The sequence below is a fragment of the Pan paniscus genome, chromosome 5 (genome assembly GCF_029289425.2).
Source record: "Pan paniscus chromosome 5, NHGRI_mPanPan1-v2.0_pri, whole genome shotgun sequence".
Taxonomy (NCBI): Eukaryota; Metazoa; Chordata; class Mammalia; order Primates; family Hominidae; genus Pan; species Pan paniscus.
Genome location: NC_073254.2, coordinates 175,456,916 through 175,478,806, shown reverse-complemented (window position 1 = coordinate 175,478,806; position 21,891 = coordinate 175,456,916). Strand labels below are relative to the sequence as shown.

At 40.0% G+C, this 21,891-nt stretch overlaps 1 protein-coding gene across 1 annotated transcript in view; it reads left to right on the top strand.

The window, feature by feature from the left end:
* Window positions 1-1,651: 1,651 nt before the first annotated feature.
* The window catches only part of NOX3 (NADPH oxidase 3), a 60,370-nt gene continuing 40,130 nt past the window's right edge, over window positions 1,652-21,891 (top strand). Inside the window, exons 1-7 of the mRNA XM_034963127.4 lie at window positions 1,652-1,738; window positions 2,362-2,457; window positions 2,570-2,680; window positions 4,006-4,090; window positions 13,964-14,109; window positions 17,235-17,416; window positions 20,886-21,015. Coding sequence (XP_034819018.3) covers window positions 1,691-1,738; window positions 2,362-2,457; window positions 2,570-2,680; window positions 4,006-4,090; window positions 13,964-14,109; window positions 17,235-17,416; window positions 20,886-21,015 — 798 coding nt within the window. The 5' untranslated portion in view covers window positions 1,652-1,690. The remainder of the gene's footprint in view (window positions 1,739-2,361; window positions 2,458-2,569; window positions 2,681-4,005; window positions 4,091-13,963; window positions 14,110-17,234; window positions 17,417-20,885; window positions 21,016-21,891) is intronic.

Below are 21,891 nucleotides of genomic sequence, written 5' to 3'. Positions count from 1 at the left end.
CCCAAAATGCAGAAAATAAAAAACATTATTAATACAATAGAATAACATCCATTTTTCTGTAATTCATTGGCATTAGGTAGAAATAGTGTACTGAATCACACATAGCAACATGTATTTGTAATTAAATTCCTATAAGTTAAATGTCCTATTTACAGCACTGCAATTTATATCTATATATTCAGTATGCTTTGGTGCACAGGTCCATATGTTAATATTTCATAAAAGAGACAGTATAAGGTAATGGTTAGAAATGAAGATGTTACAGTCAAAGAGAACTGAATTCAAATCCCAACCACCTATCTACTGCAAGTTATTTCATTTAAGCTTATTTCCACATTTCTGTAACGGGGCTCATAATATCGACCTGATAGAATCCATGTATGATTTAACTGACAATACTTGAAAAGTCCTTAACCTAATAGTACCTGGGTAAATAAAGATAAATGAATATTCACAATTCTTACTCTTACCAGGTTTTTAACAGGAGAGATTTGATTTTCCAAAATTGATTCTCCTCCTATTTTCATCTTGTCTAAAAAATTTAAAGGAAATATTTGGGCCAAAACCAGCCAGAAAATTGCTTCAATTAGGACAATTTTGCCTAGCAGAGTAGAATTATGGTCACTATATTGAACAACTATGACTTACACAAAATCAGAGATAGACGAGGCTTCCCGTGCAGCCACTCCTGGGGTGACTGGAGTATGAAAGGATATTTGCACTTGCCTCATGGGTGCACCAAGTGTGATTAATGGCACGTATTACATCAGTCCCACAAAAAAGTTCATTTTTTATAGTCACACTTTTAGATGTATATGAGAGTTTTCTATCTTATGTTTTTTAGAATCTCTTTCCACCATCTTCTGAAAGACGGTTTAATTCATGTTCATTTAGCCCACACTCTTTGTCTTCTATAGAGAGCTTTTTTGAAAGAGGGGAAAAGGAATTAAAGAAGTGGAAAAAATATGGCTGGTTGCGGTGGCTCACGCCTGTAATCCCAGCACTTTGGGAATTCAAGGCAGGTGGATCACCTGAGGTCAGGAGTTCCAGACCAGCCTGGCCAACATGGCAAAACCCCGTCACTACTAAAAATGCAAAAATTAGCCGGGCATGATGGTGCACACCTGTAATCCCAACTACCCAGGAGGCTGAGGCAGAAGAATCCGTTAAACCCAGGGGGCAGAGGTTGCAGTGAGCCCAGATCGTACCACTTCACTCCAGCCTGGGTAAAACAGCAAGATTCTGTCTCAAAAAAAAAAAAAAAAGTGGAAAAAATAACAAATAGAGAAAGAGCTTTGCTATATGCAGCCTTCAGCACTTAGGTTATTTCTCAGATTTACATAAAGACTTATTGTCATCTTGACTGCAATCATGTAGAAAATGAACAGGTATAAAGTACATGAGGACAATTTAGTAAAACCAGCTTTCTTTTCTTATAAAATCTCTGACGAAAGGAATCATTAGACAGAGACTTGCCTTGTATTTACCCAGGTCATGAGGCATGTCAGTGTGGTGATGTGCCTTCGGCAAGAAGTCCTTAATTAGAAATTCCTCGAGAGCTGCTCCCTGTAGGTGCTTCCTATGACACAAAGACAAAATAATTTACTAGGGAAGCCCTTACTAACGACCCAACATCCAGACACAGGTGAGGGAGAAGAAATTTGCTGACAGCCGAAGAGCAACAAGTATCATGATGGGGTGCTGGCTTTTGAATGAGGGTCTCTCCACCATATTAGTAGTAAGTATCATTTTTGTTATTCAACTTTAAATATATAGATTGAATAGTCTTTGATTTTTAGGAAAACTTGTATAGGAACGCTAAATAGCTTGAAGTATTACTCTAGTTAAAAGACTAAAACTTGTTAGAAAACATTCAGTAGATGTATTTAATTTCCCCTTATAGAATCATGCAAAGTTGTTTTCCGATTGAGCTCATTTTTAATTATTTTTAAAGTCAAGTAGTTTGTTTTTGCATAATGTATGAGTGTTTCTCTAAATCAAATGAAGTCTTTGAATTAGACTATGAAATTGGAACTTTTCTAGAGAACTCTCAGAGTTGTTTTTAAAGATTTCTTCCTTCTTGACATCATTGTCAAGCAACGTTGATTAAGAAGGTTTTGTAGTTTCATTAAATCACTTAAAGTTGACTCATATGTGTTTAAAATCTTTTTAATAAAGGTAATAATGTATTACCATTATAATCCTATTAAAAACTAATCTATGAGAAATAAATATGTGGAGTAATTCTGATTAATATTGAGAAGCTCTTCATTCCACTTTAAAAGAAGAACCCCAAGTGATTTTGAATAGAGAAAAAGCTTGAAGGTAGTAATCATTGATTCTCTTTCCTTTCTACTCTAGCTCTCATGGCTGGGAATAAATTTTTATCTGTTTATTGACACGTTCTACTGGTATGAAGAGGAGGAGTCTTTCCATTACACACGAGTTATTTTGGGTGTAAGTACAGTTTATGATTAAACATTATTTTTTCAGAAAACAAAATGCATTTTATTTTCCCTGGATCCTTGTTTTCCCTGAATCTCTTTTTTATGTCTTTACATGTGGACAGTCAACACTGGCTTGGGCACGAGCGTCCGCACTGTGCCTGAATTTTAACTGCATGCTAATTCTAATACCTGTCAGTCGAAACCTTATTTCATTCATAAGAGGAACAAGTATTGTAAGTACTAAAATATCTGAAATAATCTCAACTGTTACGACTTCCTCACATAAGTGCCATTGAAAAAAATGTACTTTAGTATGAAATCCTCAGTCATTCTATTTAAACTTGGGTTTCTTTGTTAGAGATAACAGAAAGGCTAAGACAGAAAAACGGTAATCAGTACATCTATCTGATTTGGCTTTGGCTGTTGCCATTGATTTCCTACATGACACTCAACTCATTGCTCAACAGTTTCCGGATATATTTGCCCCATGAAGATGGAAGCATTATAATAGCTGGAACCATCATTGTTTCTGATTGAAAGAAGACAAATAAGCTTTTGAGACAAACGCCACCAGGAAACATCTCTCTGGGTTCTCACCCACAAAAGCATAATCACAGTACATAGATTTTATTATGTAGATTTTAACCTCTACCAAACATAATGGGATATTTCTCAATTACATTGATTTCACTGTGTTGGGAACTTACCTGTGCTTCCTGTCAAACAAAATAGCATGCAGAGAATGAGACCTTCAAAAACTTTTACCAGGTAAAATACTGTATTATGCAGGCATCCCTCATTTTATTGCACTTCCCCTTATTGTTCTTCTCAGATACTATGGTTTTTACAAATTGAAGACTTCTGGCAACCCTGTGTGGAGCGAGTATACTAGCGCCATTTTTTCCAATACCATGTGCTCACTTTGTGTCTCTGTGTCAGCATTTTTTAGCAATGAAGTATTTTTTAATTAAAGCATGTACTTTTTTTAGACATAATGCTATTGCACACTTAATAGACTACAGGATGGTATAAATATAACTTTTATATGCACTGGGAAATCAAAACTTTTGTGTGACTTGCTTTATTGCAATATTTGCTTTATTGCAGTGGTCTGAAATCAAACCCACAATATCTCCGAGGTATGCCTGTATAATCATCATCATGATTTTATGAATATTTATATATAGATGCATATTTGCCTTTGTATATGTAGGAATAATTTGCAGACTACCTAAAACACATGAATGAGGATGATGGCTATTACCTTAAATTTTTAAACAAAGAAGCTGAGTGAGGCATGTATTTTGGCAGGCTTATTCAAGAGTTTTGAATTATAAACAGAGAACTAATAAGTCAATCATTTTTGAGTTGAGAGTTCAGCAAAGCAACTAATAACCTTTTGATTTGCCTGTTTGACTAATGGCCATTAACTTTTGTGACACATAGCCCCACTTTAAGCAGTTTAGAGGCAGAGCCTGAGTCCTACTCTCTTAACTTTCATGAGATTGTTTTCATTGCAATTTTTCCATAAATCAGGCATATTTTTTTGTTACTCTAGTGCTGTGGAGGACCGTGGAGGAGGCAATTAGACAAAAACCTCAGATTTCACAAACTGGTCGCCTATGGGATAGCTGTTAATGCAAGTAAGTACTTATTAATTGCTCAATGGATTTTACAATATCTGATGCCTAACTTCATAGTTTTGTTTTAACTCTGCCTTCCCCAAGTCTCACCCTCAGGTAAAAGAAAACTTTGCCCTTTATCTGACCCTGTAAACCTTATACAAATGGGTTTTTACATTTTCAATTTATACTTACCTATAAGTTTTCCCCTACCAAGACCTCAACTGGTCAAAGAAAAGTTGGTGAAACTTCATTTGTGAATAGTTAAGCTTGTTAATAATACAATAATAAATACTTACTTGAAAAAGGGACACTTTGTTATTCAATATAATTCACTTTGGAAATAAAATTGACCTCTGTTCAAAATCTCATTCACAGTCGTAGGCAAATGACTGTCAAATAGTATTGTGGGCAATAAAAAAGAAAAAAGAAAAGAAAGATCATATGAGCAAAGTTCTGAATCATAGTGAGGTAATGGACATAAAAGGGTGTTGAAAAGACATGAAGCTTTATCGGCATATAAAGTGTTATTGCTATTATTATATTTCTAATTCAAGAGGAAGGCACTAGAAATTAGCACCCAAGGCCAAGGTTAAACTCTGATGAGGAAGAAAGGAGGAGGAGCAGTCATCAACCAGCTTGTGGTTTTGCTGGAAAACAAAGACATTGAAATAAAAGGCTATCTGAGCGATAAAGAGTTATGATTCAGGACTATTTCTCTCAAACTAATTTAACTATAAAATGTTTTCCTCATTTGTTTTTATCCTCTCATGCATAAAAAAAAAGCAGAGTAAAAGGAACACTCAAAACAAATGTGAATTTAATTAAGCAACAAGACATGACAGACGGTGCCCGAGTGCCAATTAACACAACTTTGGGTGTGCAGTGAGACATGAGGGGAAGATGCTCCCACTGATTGTCTTCAACGCTGGATTAAACCAACCTGAGAACTGCTTTGTAAAAGGTCTTTGTGGTTTGTTAGGAAATAAGGTAAAAAGACATCGTGTCCTAGAGAAAACCAGCTCAGGGATAAAGGGGAAGAAATAAGGCTGGTTCATCTTTGTATTCCAAGGCCCACAATAGTGCTGAGTATGCATAGGCACCAATAACCGTTCATGAATGAGTGAACGCACGAAGGAATAAAGACTCAGGGAAAGAAATTTTGGCTCAGGAATGGAAATCTTTTCCGGACCTTGAAAATTATCTAAAATTAGAATGAAGTTCCCCTAAGAATACTGAATTCCCCATCATGGGTGATGTCCAAACAGAGACCAGATCGCTCCTTGATAGGCTCATCACAGAAGCAATTCAAGGAATCTCCAGGCTTCCTTTAAAATCTTAAATAGCTTGATTTCTGCATAACACAGTAAAATGGCAAGAATATTATCACAATACAATAGCTTTAAGACCGACTTGAACTCTAAGAGAAAGTTTTAAAGATATTACAGAGAGAAGGGGGGAAAAAACAGCCAGCATCAAAAGACATCAGAAAAGAGGCCGGGCATGGTGGTTTACGCCTATAATCCCAGCACTTTGGGAGGCTGAGGCAGGTGAATTGCTTGAGCTCAGAAGTTCGAGACCAGCCTGGGCAACATAGTGAAAGCCCGTCTCTACCAAAAATACAAAAAAAATTAGCTGGGCGTGGTGGTGCATGCCTATGGTCCCAGCTACTTGGGAGGCTTTGGTGGGAGGATAGCTTGAGCCCAGGAGGTGAAGGTTGCAGGGAGCTAAAATTGTGCCACTGCACTCCAGCCTGGGCAACACAGTGAGACCCCATCTCAAAAAGAAAAAAAAACACAACAGAAAAGAAAGCAAAGAATAAGAAAAATGTGTTATGAAATAGTTTTCTCCTTAAACTTTTGGGCATGTACATTTCTTTATATGTAATCGTGTATCAATAATACCAATGCATTAGAAACGTATAATGAATATCCCCCGTGTTAAAGATACCCTGAAAGCAGCTATAACTTTCTGAAACTAGTGCGGTCAGGGCTGTTTTAGGATGGAGTATAATTTAGTATAAGCAGCTGTTGACTAAAATCAGGTAACCAAATTATTTTATACCCCTGCTACTGATTGGTAGTGTGATATCTGAGAAGTTCCTCATGCTCTTTCTTCTGTGGAGTTAATAGAATACTAATACAGGCCGGGCGTGGTGGCTCACGCCTGTAATCCCAGCACTTTGGGAGGCCGGGGCGGGTGGATCACCTGAGGTCAGGAGTTGGAGACCAGCCTGACCAACATGGTGAAATCCTGTCTCTACTAAAAATGCAAAAATTAGCCAGGTATGGTGGTTCACGCCTGTAATCCCAACTACTTGGGAGGCTGAGGAAGGAGAATCGCCTGAACCCGGGAGGTGGAGGTTGCAGTGAGCCGAGAATGCCCCATTGTACTCCAGCCTGGGCAATAAGAGCAAAACTCTGTCTCAAAAAAAAAAAAAATTTTCAATGAGATGTGCAGATTATTGTCAGGATGAGAGTTAGTTGGAATTTTGCAGAATACAGGGTTGTTCACTTGCTGCTATTGCAAATAAAATCAAATCCAAAGCCCTTAGCCTGACCAAGGGCTCCAATGACCTTGCGTGTGCCCCCTGCCTGTGCCCCCTGCCACAGTCTTATCTCCTGCCACATCCCCCTGGCTTTTCCCCTTGGGCACACCCAGCTCCTAGGAGTTCCTAAGCATTCTGTGCCTTTGGTCCAGGGATCCCCTTTGCCTGAAATGCTCTGTCCTCCTCATGGTGCTAAATGGGTGAGACATGGCCATGCCCAGGACTCATATCCTGGCCCACCTCCCCCAACGCAGCCACTTCACTGAGGGGTCTAAGGTCATACTTTCTACCACAGAGTGAAATTCATTCCCCAGAAGCTGATCACCTCCAGGGCTGAGCCTGTGCCTTACGCCTCTTGGCTGCCCTGGTCCCTGGCACACAAGAGGTCCTCAACAAATTTGGTGAAAACTGAGGATGAGTGAGAGCCAGCAGGCAAGAGAGGTTGAAGGAATCACTGGGAATGGTACAGGACACATATGCATGAGTTGTTCAGGGAGTCATGAGCAGTCTGGGGTGGACTGAACAGAGTGTGGGGAGGGAAAAGATTCAAACAATGTCAATTGTCCAAGATAATACATTCACATTCTGCTGCAACCAGAGAAAGCAGGTGCTCTTTCTCCCTCTTTCCCTCACATATCCCTGGAGAGAATCAAGTATTCTCTCCGGCCCCCTTCCTCCTGAACCCCACTGCTTTGCCAGGCTCCCAGATATCTCCTGGGGCTTCCCCAGCAGGGTCAGAACTGCAACCCAGAGCAAAGTGCCCCTCATCCCACTCCTCCATGGCAACCAGCAGAGCTGCGGTGTTTCCACTCCCTGCAAATGCAGGAGGCTGGGGAGAAAGCTCTCTGCTTCTCCCAAACCCTGACAAAGCAATTATTACATTTCACATGAACGAAGAAATGCGTCTGGCAACTGCGCTTTTGGGAGGAAAAAAAATGCTAAGCCTTGGTTTCATGCAAACACCTCTGCTTTTCACATTTTCTTCTTCTGGTAGATTCACTTGGGAGCAGCTGAAAATGTCCCTGCGCTTATTTTATTAGCATCGCCCATTATGCTGCATTTCAAATAGCCGGCTGGCTTAATAGAGGTGTGTAACCTTGGAAAAAGTGCGACCACATCGAAGTTTGCATGCCAACCTCTAATTTCTCATGCATTCCCCTGTAAGCTGAACTGCAGGCTTTAATTGGTCAAATCATTAAAGGATGTAATTAGAGACTGGTGGAAGAAGGCGAGGGAGGAGGAGGGAAGAGGAAAACAATGGTATCTGTAATCAAGGACATCACGGAAAATGCAGTGACAGGAACTCTTCTTTTGGCTTCCTGCCTTCTTGCTTGTCTGCCTATGATAAGAGCTGCCGGAGCATTCTTCAACCACTAATAAATCATTTTCAGGGACCTATAACCCCATGGGTATAAAAATCATAGTTTCACAGCCTCTTCGTTCTTATTAATGCAGATCTTTCTGGAGTCCCTGGTCCACAGCAGACCTTGAAGACCCTTCCAATTGAAAAGTAGTACTTTGCGCTCCAGCTTCCATCAAGGGGTGTCTAAATAGTGACCCAGGCAGCTCTCCCTGGCAGAGTCGGCAGCTTGCTTCTGCCAGGTTCCAGGAGTGAACAATTAGCCGAGTGCAGCTCCTGATGAGTTGCTAAAATTAGTCTACAAACATCAATAAACATAACAAGGGCAGGGTGAGAGGAGAGAGCACAGAATAAGGGTGCCCAGAAAATAAAGATTTGGAGACCCAGGCTTGAGAATAGCCCTAAAGGCACAAACTCTTCAGTCCTGACCCCTCAAGGATTGCTCCTAACCAGTTCCCCCTGAGGCTCTGGGAGCTTCAGGGAAGCTGCATCCCCAGCCCTACCTGACAGGATTTAATGTGATTTACAAATGCGTGGCACACATAGGGTGCCAGAGTCAACGATCCTTCTACAGAAATCAGACCACAGGTTTAAAAGTTTGCAGCCAAATTCTGGCTGCAGAAGCAGAGCCAGAATCTGTCCCTGGGTCCTTGTTTCTGAAGGCTGCTTAATTAGGAGGTGACTAACTCCAAAATGACTGTTATCACTGACAGGCAGGCAGAAAGACAGCAAGGACAGACCACACTTCCAAGATTCCCCCCAATTATGCTCACTTTGATCTCCTGAAAAATAAAATGAAAGAAGGAAGGTAAAAGAACTTTTTCAGGGCAACTGGCTCTAATAGTAGCCTTTATGATTTTTTTTTTTTTTTTTTTGGTTCACTCTTCAATGGAAAGCTCCTTATTTGAACTCAGAAGTCCACATACCAATTAAATGCGCATGTGTAGTGTTTCCAAAATTGCTGCTCTCTTAAAAGTACTTTGGGGAGAACACAAAATTGTAGAAAGATCCAGCTATAGCACCTTTTAGCCTGGCACAATTGAGTGGGTTATGGAAATGTGTGTCTTGCGGTCCTCCAAGGGCAGAGAAGTGCATACTGTAGAAAGTCCACAGAGGCCCAGGAAGAGCAGCCCCGCATAGCTAATGGCGTTGGATTTACTGCAAGACTGAAGAGCCCCAATTAAGCCAGAGTTGGCTTTGGAAACATGAAAACATGAGCTTTGTGTTTGCATTACTTCCATATTGGTCTACAAATCCCTTTTAGATGATAAATATGTTCCCAGTTAACTTCAGAGAAAGACACAGGAGCCACACAGCTGGAAGGGGGCTTAGATAACCTTGTTTAGTACAATCTACCCATTTCACAGATGGGGAAAAAAGGGCCTAAAAGAAGTTAGGTGACTGAGAAGTATCCTCTTCAGTATTCTTTCTGTTACATACTAATATCAAATCTAATAACATGAAATGATATTGATGGCTAAGAGAGGGAGAAATCAAACCATATCACTGTTTTATCCCACCTCTGTAGCCCTTGTCCCTGTAACATAAACAGCATGGCTACTTATATTTTTAAAAGCCTAAAATGTAGAAGGGAAGGAATAGAAAATATAATGTCTAAAGAAGAACAAAAATAGTATCTCCCCTGGTGTCTATCAAGTCACAACAATTCTGAATTTAGCGGTTGGTATATCTTTAGCTCCAAGCCAAGATTGCTGTAAAATTAGGATCAGATCTAAGAGGAAAATAAAATGTTTAGACAAACAAAATCGGCATAAGCAGTTTTCTCTCTGAGAATGCCTGAGATAAATAAAATATTCCACTTTGTATGTTCTACCTTGTGAAAGAAAACAAAATGGAGGTAGCGAGAGCAAGGGAACATGTAAGACATGAACTTTAAAGTGTGTGACAAATACTGGAGAGAATAGTTTTTACAAATTCCCTCAGAAACTGCCTCTTGAAAACCATCTGGGGCTTTCTCGTACTCCTTCATTAGTTTCTTCAGCTCTGTTATGGGAGACCTGGCAACAAGAATAAGTAAATAGTTTAATATCTTTGTTCATTCAATCAACATACTTAAATTTAGTTTAACAGTGTCAAATTCTCATGTGGAAATCAATCTAACAGAAAACAAATTGCAATCAACAACTCATTACAGGGAAGAAGAACGTTATAAAATATAAAGCCAGGCGTGGTGGCTCATGCCTGTAATCCCAGCACTTTGGGAGGCCAAGGAGGGCAGATTGCCTGAGCTCAGGAGTTTGAGACCAGCCTGGGCAGCATGATGAAACCCCATCTCTACTAAAAATTAGCTGGGCATGGTGGCGCGTGCCTGTAATCCCAGCTACTTAGAGGCTGAGGCAGAAGAATTGCTTGAAACCGAGAGGCAGAGTTTGCAGTTAGCTGAGATCGCGCCATTGCACTCTGGCCTGGGTGACAGAGTGAGACTCTGTCTCAAAAAAAAAAAAAGTTATAAAATATAAAAACTTATCCTGCAAAAAAAAGTTATAAAATATAAAAAACGTATCCTGCCTTCTCTTTCTGACTATCATATATGGATTATGCAATGGTAAACACATCAGTTAACTTGGTCCGAAGCTCAGTTTCTATTTCTGTAAATTGGGAACAGCTTCACTCCCTGTCTGGAGTGCCCTAGTGTATGGAGAGAGAATTAAAGAAAGCTAGGAGGAGAGGAGTAAGGGTCAAGGGGCAGAATATAAAAGGAGCATTTACACCAACCTACAATGAGGACTCCAAATGTTGTGATCAGCCAGAAGCCTTAGAAACAGTTGGACTCTAGATTAAAGACACCAGGTAAACCATTCAGAGTTTTATCTAAGCCCATAGAAAAAACTAGTTTTCAATTAAAAATCAGGTATGATAATTGCTCATTAGTCAAACAAAGCAATACAGCTTGATGGTCAAAAGATGGGGCACCGAGTCACGCAAACCACTAAACCACTTTCATCACGAATCAACAACAAATTCCTTAACTCTTTGAATACTGGTCTGTCGAATGAGAAGAAGGCTGATACCTGAGGAGGGTTAAATCAGATAATATGCCTACAGCATTTACAACAGTGTCTGTTGTATAGTAAATATTCAATATGTTTGCTATGAGATGTACTACCTGCTTTTTAAAGACGTCGAGATAATTATCAGAAAACAGCAATTAGGAATACTGGACAATGTGTTCAATTTAGCAAATAGTTTCCATTTTGCATGTAGCATATTGGAAAAGACTCCTGCTAGATAAGCCTTTCCAGCTTTGTGGATGCTGAGGCTAAACAAGGCAGCCCCTTCATAGACACGGCTGTATATTTTGACAAAGCACCTCGGGAGGAAACATAGTACCTCGTGGGTGCTAACCTCTCTGAAGCCATAAGGAGGCAGTAAACATCACGATGCGGAAACACTATCGAGTGCTTTGCCTTCTTGGGTGAGCCTCAACCTGAAGTATATTTGACTTGATTTTCAACTTAAAGGCTAAAGAAAAATGTGCAATATATATATATTATATATATATAGCATATATATATATATGTATATGTCAGCAGAAAAAACACTACTCCAACAAGGTTGTATTTATAGATTGATTTTCCAACCCTTTCATTACCCCTTCTACCTTTCTTTAATCTCATTGTCACTAAGCAAATAATTGTCAAATACAAACTGGTGCTGAGGTTTCAAGGATGAATAAAGTCCATCCTTGAGAAGTCAAAGTTCATCAGGGGTGCAGGGATAAATAGATACTGCAACAGTAATATCTGAGAAATGCTATGGTCATACTATCATTTGTGCTGGTGAAATTGAAGAATGTGTGATAGAAGTCAACTTTTGAAGTGAGTTGTAAGGCATGAGTAGAAAATTTTGCAAATCAGAAAAGGGAGTGATAGCAGGAACTCAGGTGACAAAGAAAAGAGGTTGCATAGAAGATAGCATTTCTAAATAAATCTGCTCCTAGGACCACAGGGACCAAAATGACACGAATATTCTCAGAAGTTCTTGCTGTTTCTTTTTCCCCATCACATCTTCTTCCACACCTCAACCCACAATGTACAACCACGGAGGATCCCGTAACTCACTCACAACCTGTATAGACTGTATGATAGTCATAGGCCCTGCTACTTCTCACTGTGGGTGCAGAAGAAAAGAAGATATCAACTGGGAAATTATCTATACCCTGGGCAATGAATTCTCATTTCACACACGAATCTGATCCCAATGGCAGTTATCAACTGGCCACCCAGCGTGAGTTTCACTTGCAGAAAAAGCATCGGTATGTCATTGTCTAGCTGTGACTGCTGGCTTCCCAACAGATTTGGAAAGAGCAGCATCAGACACAGAATCCTCAGGCCAGACGATGCTGTGTTCTTAAGCTTGTTCTCTTCATTTAGAATTTAGACACCACCAAGTCCCAGAATTAGAAAGCTCCATTTACTTCTTAAGAATATACAGAAGGTATGTTTAGTTCCATAAATAATGGCTTATTTCAATCCACCAGAAATAACACATGCAAATTTATGTGTGAATGTGTATGTGCAGGGGTATATATACATATAGAGTAGTCCCTCCTTGTCTGCGGGGTATACATTCCAAGACCCACAGCAGATGCCTGAAACGGGATAGTACTGACCCCGGCTGCCATCCATCAGAACATGTTCCTTTTCATGTCTTCCACCCACAAATGTAATGCTTTTTTCATCATAAATAAGCACTTATCATGCATTGTGGCTGTAACTTTTGCAGTTTGAGGTGTGACAGCGAAACTAGCACAAATGTCTTTTTTCTTCTTCACAATTTCAGATAGAAGATTTGTTCTTACCGTAGATCTTAGCAACTTCCACATACAGTTTTTTTCCTTTCCTTATTAAGTAGAGAACTTTCACCTTTTCACTTAAAGGAAGCATTGATGGCTTCTCTTTGGTGTAGCCGAATTGCCAGCATCACTACTTTTCTGCTTTGAGGCCATTTTTAAGTAAAATAAGGATGACTCGCACACAAACACTGGGACACCGTGACAGTTGATCTGATAACCAAGAGGGCTACTGGATATGCTGGACAAGGGGATGATTCACATCCCAGGTGGGACAGAGCGGGATGGCATGAGATTTCATCATGCTACTCAGAATGGCATGCAGAGGAAAACACAAATTGCTTATTCCTGGAATTTTCCATTCAATATTTTCTGATTGTGGTTGACCTCAGGTAACTGAAACTGGAGAAAGTGAAACTTTAGACTGGGGGGACTACTGTATACTAAAATGTGTAAAGGAATAAACAGAAAATAGAGTGGCTGAAAGAGAAGAAAAACAATATCTCTCCTGGTATCTATCATTTACATCATATACATACATATCAGCATGTATAATGTACAGTATTCTAGAATAATGCTTTCTGATTTCTTAAGAAGTTATATATACTTGTTTCTTTTAGAATTATTTCATATATAATTACGTGAGCTATCATAACATTTATTCCACTTCCATGATAACTATACACTTTAAATTACGATGAACTGAGATTTACTTTATTTATTAATATAACTTAAATAAATGTGGAGATTTTGTACAGTATCATATACATACATATCAGCATGTATAATGTACAGTATTCTAGAATAATGCTTTCCGATTTCTTAAGAAGTTATATATCATTATTTCTTTTAGAATTATTTCATATATAATTATGCTGAGATATCATAACATTTATTCCACTTCCATGATAACTATACACTTTATGATGAACTGAGATTTACTTTATTTATTAATATAACTTAAATAAATGTGGAGATTTTTGTACAGTATCTTTGGAAGTATTCAATCCACTCCACTCAAAGCACTGGGAAAGATGTGTAAATACATCACTTTTCCTTGGAGATTACAAAAACCAGAACAGAGAAACTTGAGCACAGAGACACTGTATTTTTTAGTAACTAGGGAGAAAGCAAGCCACAGGGTGCATGTTTGGTGTCATCTCCTCGTCCTAGCCATCCACATCGTGGCGCATTTCTTCAACCTGGAACGCTACCACTGGAGCCAGTCCGAGGAGGCCCAGGGACTTCTGGTCGCACTTTCCAAGCTGGGCAACACCCCTAACGAGAGCTACCTCAACCCTGTCCGGACCTTCCCCACAGTGAGTTCCTGCATGCTAACAAGCTTCTCCCCTGAAAAATCCGTCCTTTTCCAGTCCTCTAATCAGGAACGCTATATTGAAAAGCTTTTAATAAAAGAGCTGGAGAATGAATTTATATGTGAATTTGTTTTTAATTTCACATTTTCTAAAGTTTTTTTTTATCATTAATGTTGCTGGGAAGTTATGAGCAAGGAGAAAAAGATATGTCACCTAATTAATTTATATATATATACACACACACACTAAAAATGCAGTAACCTGTTAAATTCCTAATATTTTAAAATTTAACATTTTAAAAGCAGTTCATGATTAGATATTTTTTCACTGATGTTAGACTCATAAAGAAGGTGAAGTGCCAGCTAAGCACAGAGATTATAAATTGGATGTCTTCATTTTCAATCTGCAGATTGTTTTCCGGATCTGTTCTCCGAATGCCTCATACATTGGCACATATGTGAATAGCTGCTTTGCCAAATCAGATACTGGGCAAAGCAGCTAATTTCATAATGAGACCTGCATGGCCAGTGACATCATTAATGCTAATTACCTGTGTGCACAGACTGTCAGCAGCTATGGGGAACAAAAAGAAAACCAAAAATATAGCCACAGCAATCTATGTTCCGAGATGAAGACAGTCGTCTCCCTTAATTCACCCCTACCTCTTTCATTGTGGTTGATCTCAGTTTTTTTCCATGTACCACCATATTGGTATATGTGTGCAGCACGTTGACCAGACTAAAAATGTATTTATTGCCGAAGAAAAGCCCTAAGGCAATACACTTCAGCAATGAAAATCCCTCCATTCTTATCCAGGCCATCTCTTTAAGTGACCATTTCCCCATGCAGCCTTATTTAAAGAACAAAAACTGAAAATCTGGTTTTGGGACACTTGTTCCATGTCATGTCCCCTAATTAGCCTAAGATGATTTTCAATATCAGGCCATGTATCAGGTTTAGTTGAGCTACCTTTTCTTTTATTTTTTATTTTTATTCTTTTTTTTTTTTTTTGAGACGGAGTCTCGCTCTGTCGCCCAGGCTACAGTGCAGTGGCGCGATCTCAGCTCACAGCAAGCTCCGCCTCCCGGGTTCACGCCATTCTCCTGCCTCAGCCTCCCGAGTAGCTGGGACTACAGGCGCCCGCCACCACGCCCGGCTAATTTTTGTTATTTTTAGTACAGACGGGGTTTCACTGTGTTAGCCAGGATGGTCTCGATCACCTGACCTCGTGATCCACCCACCTCGGCCTCCCAAAGTGCTGGGATTACAGGCGTGAGCCACCGCGCTCGGCTTGAGCTACCTTTTCTTAGCTGACAGCTATTGGAAGCAAAAATTTCACACTTCCGAATCAGAACTACAGCTGCCCTAACGAGTGGGGATGCTTTTGTGTCCGTCCATTGAATCACAGCATTTGTCTGGGCACCTACTGAGTTTGCTGTTTTTCCCCACTAAGACGCTGGAAAATCCATTGCTACACACACTCGAGAATAAATCTCGACATCCTGCATAGTCTATATAATAAACAGTATTTATTAAAAATACTTTTCAAGCAATGTGATTATATATTTTACTAGCAAAATAATTAAGCTACTACCAATGCAGTAATTTCAAAATTTTAGAAGCAATATACTATGTAAGTACTAATTAAGCTCAGGAAACCCTCTAATTTAGGGTATTTGGAGAGAGATGAGTATCAATAACACAGAGTGTACATTATAGAGCATTTTAAGAGATGCAGTGGGATTGTTTTGGAGGATACATTGCAACTCTAACCAGTCTATAAATGTGTTGCAAGAACAGAGACATGGCGATTTGCCTTAATAGGCAAGGAAGAATGATGTGAAATTAGCACATCATATGATGTAAATGGATTTCTAAAATGCCTGAATGTACTTGAAAAGAAAATATTTTAAATGTTTGAGACATACCCCTTTCAATTTTATTTCCACTCTTTGCTCTATGAAGAAAAAATAAACAATGAAGAAGTCCCTGTCCGAATTACCTCCAGGTCTCAAAGCCGCCCAAATTAATGAGATTTTACTGACAAAAGATATAGTGAGTTTATTGAGCTCGTGGCCGTCTCAACGAAAGTAACACAATGTATGAATACTAATGACTTGGCAAGAACATGGGAAACTCACAATGAAAATAAACTGCTGTGTGATGCATATTCTAAAAGGCTACTTTACTGTCCCTTGCACTCACAGGTCAGAATTCTGGCCGTTTAGCGGTGTCCACCAGATAAGAATAGCTGTACCTTTATTGATCACCTAGGATTTACCAAGCCTTATTCCAGGCCCCCGGAGATGGCGTGAAAGAAATGCAAGTCATGGTCTTTCCAATTAAAAAGCAAGAGCAAGGAACAACTACCAGGGGAACTGAGTGTGCAGCTGCTTTATTAGGAACGCCCCAAGGGACCTCTCAAAAAATGTGTTTATTAATGTTAAAATGCAATTAAGCATGGTGATCCACATAGTTATTTTGAAGATTAAAAACTTAAAACTCAGATTTATTTTGCAATATTTTATCTTAAAATGCTCTTTTCATGCTGCCCTAATTTCGATTCAACATAATCACATTTTTTTTTCTTTTTTCCCATTTTGTTATTGTTGTTGTTGTTTTAGACACAGGGTCTCACTCTGTCTCCCAGGCTGGAATGCAGAGGCAGCATCACGGCTCGTTGCAGCCTCACACTCCTGGGATCAAGTGATCCTCCCATCTCAGCCTACTGAGTAGCTGAGACTATGGGCTCAAACCACCATGCCCAGCTTTTTTTTTTTTTAATTTATTTATGTGGGTTTTTTTCCAGTATAATAACCTTGATGTGAAATGATATATACAAATAAAAAAATGTGATTGATGAAATGGTATTTTATGAAATTTTAGCAAAGCAAGTAACCACCGTAAGCTGATGGGAAGGGGGTGGAAGAGGAAGCTCGCTTCTTGAGTTGCGCCTGCATCCTCGCTGAGGCTAACACGCTTCTGAGTGAAACATTGTGAACGGCTCCCTGCTTGAAATCTCAAGTACTGGTCCTAAAAATGAAAAAAATATATATATGCCAGGATATTTAATGTCAAGGTGTTTTTTTTGTTTGTTTCTTTTTTTGTTGTTGTTGTTGTTTTTTTAGAACACAACCACTGAATTGCTAAGGACAATAGCGGGCGTCACCGGTCTGGTGATCTCTCTGGCTTTAGTCTTGATCATGACCTCGTCAACCGAGTTCATCAGACAGGCCTCCTATGAGTTGTTCTGGTACACACACCATGTTTTCATCGTCTTCTTTCTCAGCCTGGCCATCCATGGGACGGGGTAAGTCCACACTGCGCTCCTCTGCAAGGATTTTATCTCTGAGAGTCCCAAAATAATCTTAGAAAGTCCTTTAGATGAAGGAGCCGGCGTGCGGTGACTAAAGGACTCGTACAATGTGTGAAAAGCACATTGACTGTGGCAAACGCTTTTTCAGTAACACTGAAAATAAGCTACATAGATGGTGAAGTATTATATTTATTTTTCCTCGCTGACTCTGTTAGTGAGTCTTGGCATGTTTATAAAATTCAGGAATTCTAATGAATGCAGGATGACAGTAGATCTATGTTTCATTCAGTACCTGTTCTGCCATCCAATTTATGTGAGATTACTCAGGATATAGATTTGTGACACCAAGATTTCACTTCTGCTTAACCAAAACCGTCAACTAGGAAACCCACTGTTCAGGCAGGGACAATGTGTGGCATGGGCAGTCTGGTGTGGGGTCCAGATCCAGCTCTGACACCAGTTATCAGAGTGAGCCCTTCAGGTCCTCTGAGCCTCAGTTTCCCCATTTGACCTCTAGGACCCCATTTTCCTCAGACATCCCGTAAAACACTGTTCTGGTATTCAATACCTGCCTGATACGGTTCATTTCTTCTTCAGGAAGCTAGCATAGCCTATGATGTATTCACCCTCAAATATAATGCTTTTCAATCCTTTAAATATTAATAAATGGCCCTGGACCATTATTAATAAATAAATTAGTTAATAAATCGATTTATTCATTAATAAATCGATTAATTAATAAATCGATTGCTGTCTGTGAACTAGCTTGTCCCTTTTAATTATTTCAAAAACTGATTGCCTTTTTTTCCATTTTACAATTTTCAAAGCACATTCATATACATGATCAACTTGACCCCCACAACAGTCCTGTCATGTAGAGAAGGTGCTGCTGTCCCCATTTCATAAAGAGGAAAAAGGTGTTCTGAGGGTTAAGTGATGCCCTCAAGGTCCCATGATGAATAAAGAGCAGAGTCAGATCCAGGACACCAGTCTTGAGACTATCAAACCTTTACTCTGATTTAGCAAGCCCCTGAAGAACAAGTCTTCCGTTTTAGGAATTAAACCTTCCTCAACACCAGCAAGAATGTGGCCAGCAATGTTGTTAACGCCCTTTTTGGCTTGCCAGCAGCAACTCCTCTGTTCCTGCACCACAGAATACCCTCTTCCACCCCTCATTCTCCCACCATTGCCACTGCTGAGCATGGAGGGTCCTGTCCCGGAGGTGGCCTCCGACTCTGCACGGACCTGGAAGAGCAAGTGCATAGCTGCAGAGTGGCATGGCCTAGGAAGTCACACCTGCCTTGGTGACTCTGGGTCCCATGTAGGGCCCACAGACAACGCTTTGGGATTTGCCCTTCCGCAAGTCAACAACCCTCCAATCTCCCTCCTCACCCTTAATGCTCCTGCCTTCTCAGCCCCCTACTTCTGGAAGTGGGTGGCAGTTCTGCCGCTGCCACTGCCTGTGCCTAAGACTTCTCCCATGGTCCCTCAGCTGGTGGACAGAAACACATTCTCCAAGGAAGAAGTGCCCCTGAGGGTGCATTTTACCCTAAAAGACTGCCTGTGCCTCTGCTGAGCCTTAGTAACCGGGTCAGTCCACATTCACCCGTACTCTGCTGCCTGGCTAGAGGCTTTCCATTCTCTTTCAGCTAGAGGTCTCTGGGATTGGCTCTTCTGAATGTGGAAATCTCAACATTCCTTTTTGTACTTGGGATGGGCAAGGTGGATGGTGTGTATAGTCCCAGTGTGTTCCAACTCAGAGACTGTCAGTCCTCCCTTTCTACTGCTGATTCTGCCCCCAACGCCGGGGTTGTTAACCCCTGAAGCACATTTATGAGGCTATCTATAACTCAGGGGAGTCTAGAAGCCCTATTCACAGACATGATGTGCTTACCCCCCTAAACATACGTCCCCCACATCCACACCCTGGTGCATTGTAGAAGCACAAGAGAATTTCAATGGGCAGTGTTTCGTTGGAGATATTTTTTATATCCAAATAACATCTCATAAGATGAAATTTTTAGTCATTTTAACCTAGTTGAAAAGCTTATTTTAGGATAAGGGCCTCATTTAATCTTCTCAGTGTGAAGTATTCTACAGCTACTGTTTACAGCGAAAGCAATTTGCAAATTCTACACAAAGTGCCAAGTGAAAGTAGGATTATTGGAATGTGTTAAGGCCCACTAATCTTCCTATTATGGGATGGCATAGATGAAGACATTTCAAACATTTAAAATGTTTAAAAGATACAGCATTTGTGGAATGATATGAGGCTTCTTTTAGACACTATGGGGAATGCTACCTACAGCCTGAGAATGAAAGTGTTAAAGTATCTGGAATCTTTCCTCTGACTCTCACTTACTATTCACCCTGCCTATGTCTGGGCATCATTTGTACATTGGAGATTTACAGATAGTTTTTCTTATCTAACTCAGAGGGATGTTATCAAGTTTGGATGGCTTCCATAAAACAGACTGGGACAAAAGCCAAGATGTCAGTTCTAGCTGACACCAGGCTGTTTCCAAGGGCGTATTACTGCTCCCTCCTCCCATGCCCTGTGATATAACAGGGGCCACACCACTCCACAGGCTGTCCAGGACATAAGTCTGTGTGATGCTAAGGTTTCTCAGTCTAGAGTAGCACGTTTCTCAAAACAGATCAATGCATTTTATTCAAAAACACCTAGGAACTGAACAATTCCCAGATTCCCTGACCTTGATGTCTTGGGCTTTGCTGTCTGTGCACCAAGAAGGAGCCCTAGGAGCTTGTACCAAAGCTACTTGTCAAAGGTCAGTCAGGAGTGCACTCATCGCAAATATAATATAGCAGGATTATAGGACTCTTCGTCCAGTGCTCCGCTCATTAAGACTGCCTTCTCTTTCCATTCCTAAATGTATCAATACCGTCTTGAAGACACACTCCATTGTGATCTATTTTGACTGAGTCAAACACTGGCTTGCTGGTGGTCACTAGGGGAAAAAATACCATTATTCCAGGCACTTCTTTTGACTTCTTCACTTGAAGACTTCTGAGCATTCAGAAACAACCCAAGGAGGGTAGAAGTTAAATAAATCTGCAAAAGAACCAAATAGTACAAAGTTAGCCAATTAGCCCAAATCAGCAATCAGAACAAGATGAAACCTAATTAAATTCAACAGTCTACAAAAGGATGTGTTCAAACAATTTCCCTTCATTATGAATTCTCTAATATAGACACTTTCAATTTAACACAGGATACCACAGAGGGGCCCTTCTTTTCTGGGATCTTCAAAGTTACTCGAAGCTTCTTAAATGCTTATTTTTAAAGAAGCTGGGGGAAATGAATGACAGCCCGAGTTTCAAGAACTGGAAGTGATATTTCAGAGCTCACTGTAGAATATATACCTGTGGGAGAACAAGACTGCTCAAAATCAGTTTGATGTTTTTTGCTTTTTGTTTTGTTTTGCTTTTCTTAAATAACAAGTCAGATTGTTCGAGGCCAAACCCAAGACAGTCTCTCTCTGCACAACATCACCTTCTGTAGAGACCGCTATGCAGAATGGCAGACAGTGGCCCAATGCCCCGTGCCTCAATTTTCTGGCAAGGAACCCTCGGTAAGAATGAACCCAGGAGCTTTTAAAAATAAATGTCACCACAGTTAAAATACAGAGCTTTTACAGGCTTGGAAAAAAGAAAGCACATTTCACCACTAGACAAAGCCAACTCTTTATTAAGTGTGCTAATGGAGAAATCAAGTTACAGATAATTTTTAAAGAGGTTTACTGCCAAAAGCACTATGTTCAGCTTTGAAATGTATTCTTCTACTTACTTTTAAATACTAGTGTCTGATATGGTGGGAATTCATAACAGCACAATGATGTCCCTGGAGGAGTCAGCCTTGGGCCTCACCATCCTTCTTTGTGCTCCCTGCATCCTTAGCCACCTGTCCTCTGCATAACTGCCATCCCAGTCTGAGAATTACTGGCACCCCTGCTCAAACCTAGGTCAATGAACAGCCAAATGAGGCTCAGGCCTTCTTTATAAGCTTGCCTTCTTTCTTTTGACAACTTTAGGGATCAAAAACTTAGTGTGTCAAACGCATTTACTTCTTGTTCTAATTAAGCTCCTGTAACTGAAATAATGATGATGTTAGCCAAGAAGATACTTAATTAATGTGTGTAGATGATAATGTCCACAGATCTGAAAAGTCAGATTTCCCAGGTAGGTGGTAACCATAACAGTTGGTAGCATAGGGAAAGAGAAGTAATATTCCTATCTGGCCTCTTCTGGTATCTTAGAACAGTGCAAATCTTTGGGACAACCAAGTGATGCTTGAAAGAAAATAAATGCATCTGGCAGATAAACAGTAGGAGGAAATAAGTGTCCAAAAATACATAACTTAAAACATGGAATAACAGGGTATAATAGTATATAAATGATGAAGATTTAGGAAATTAAGTCATCAACATATGAAGAATATAAGTGATTGT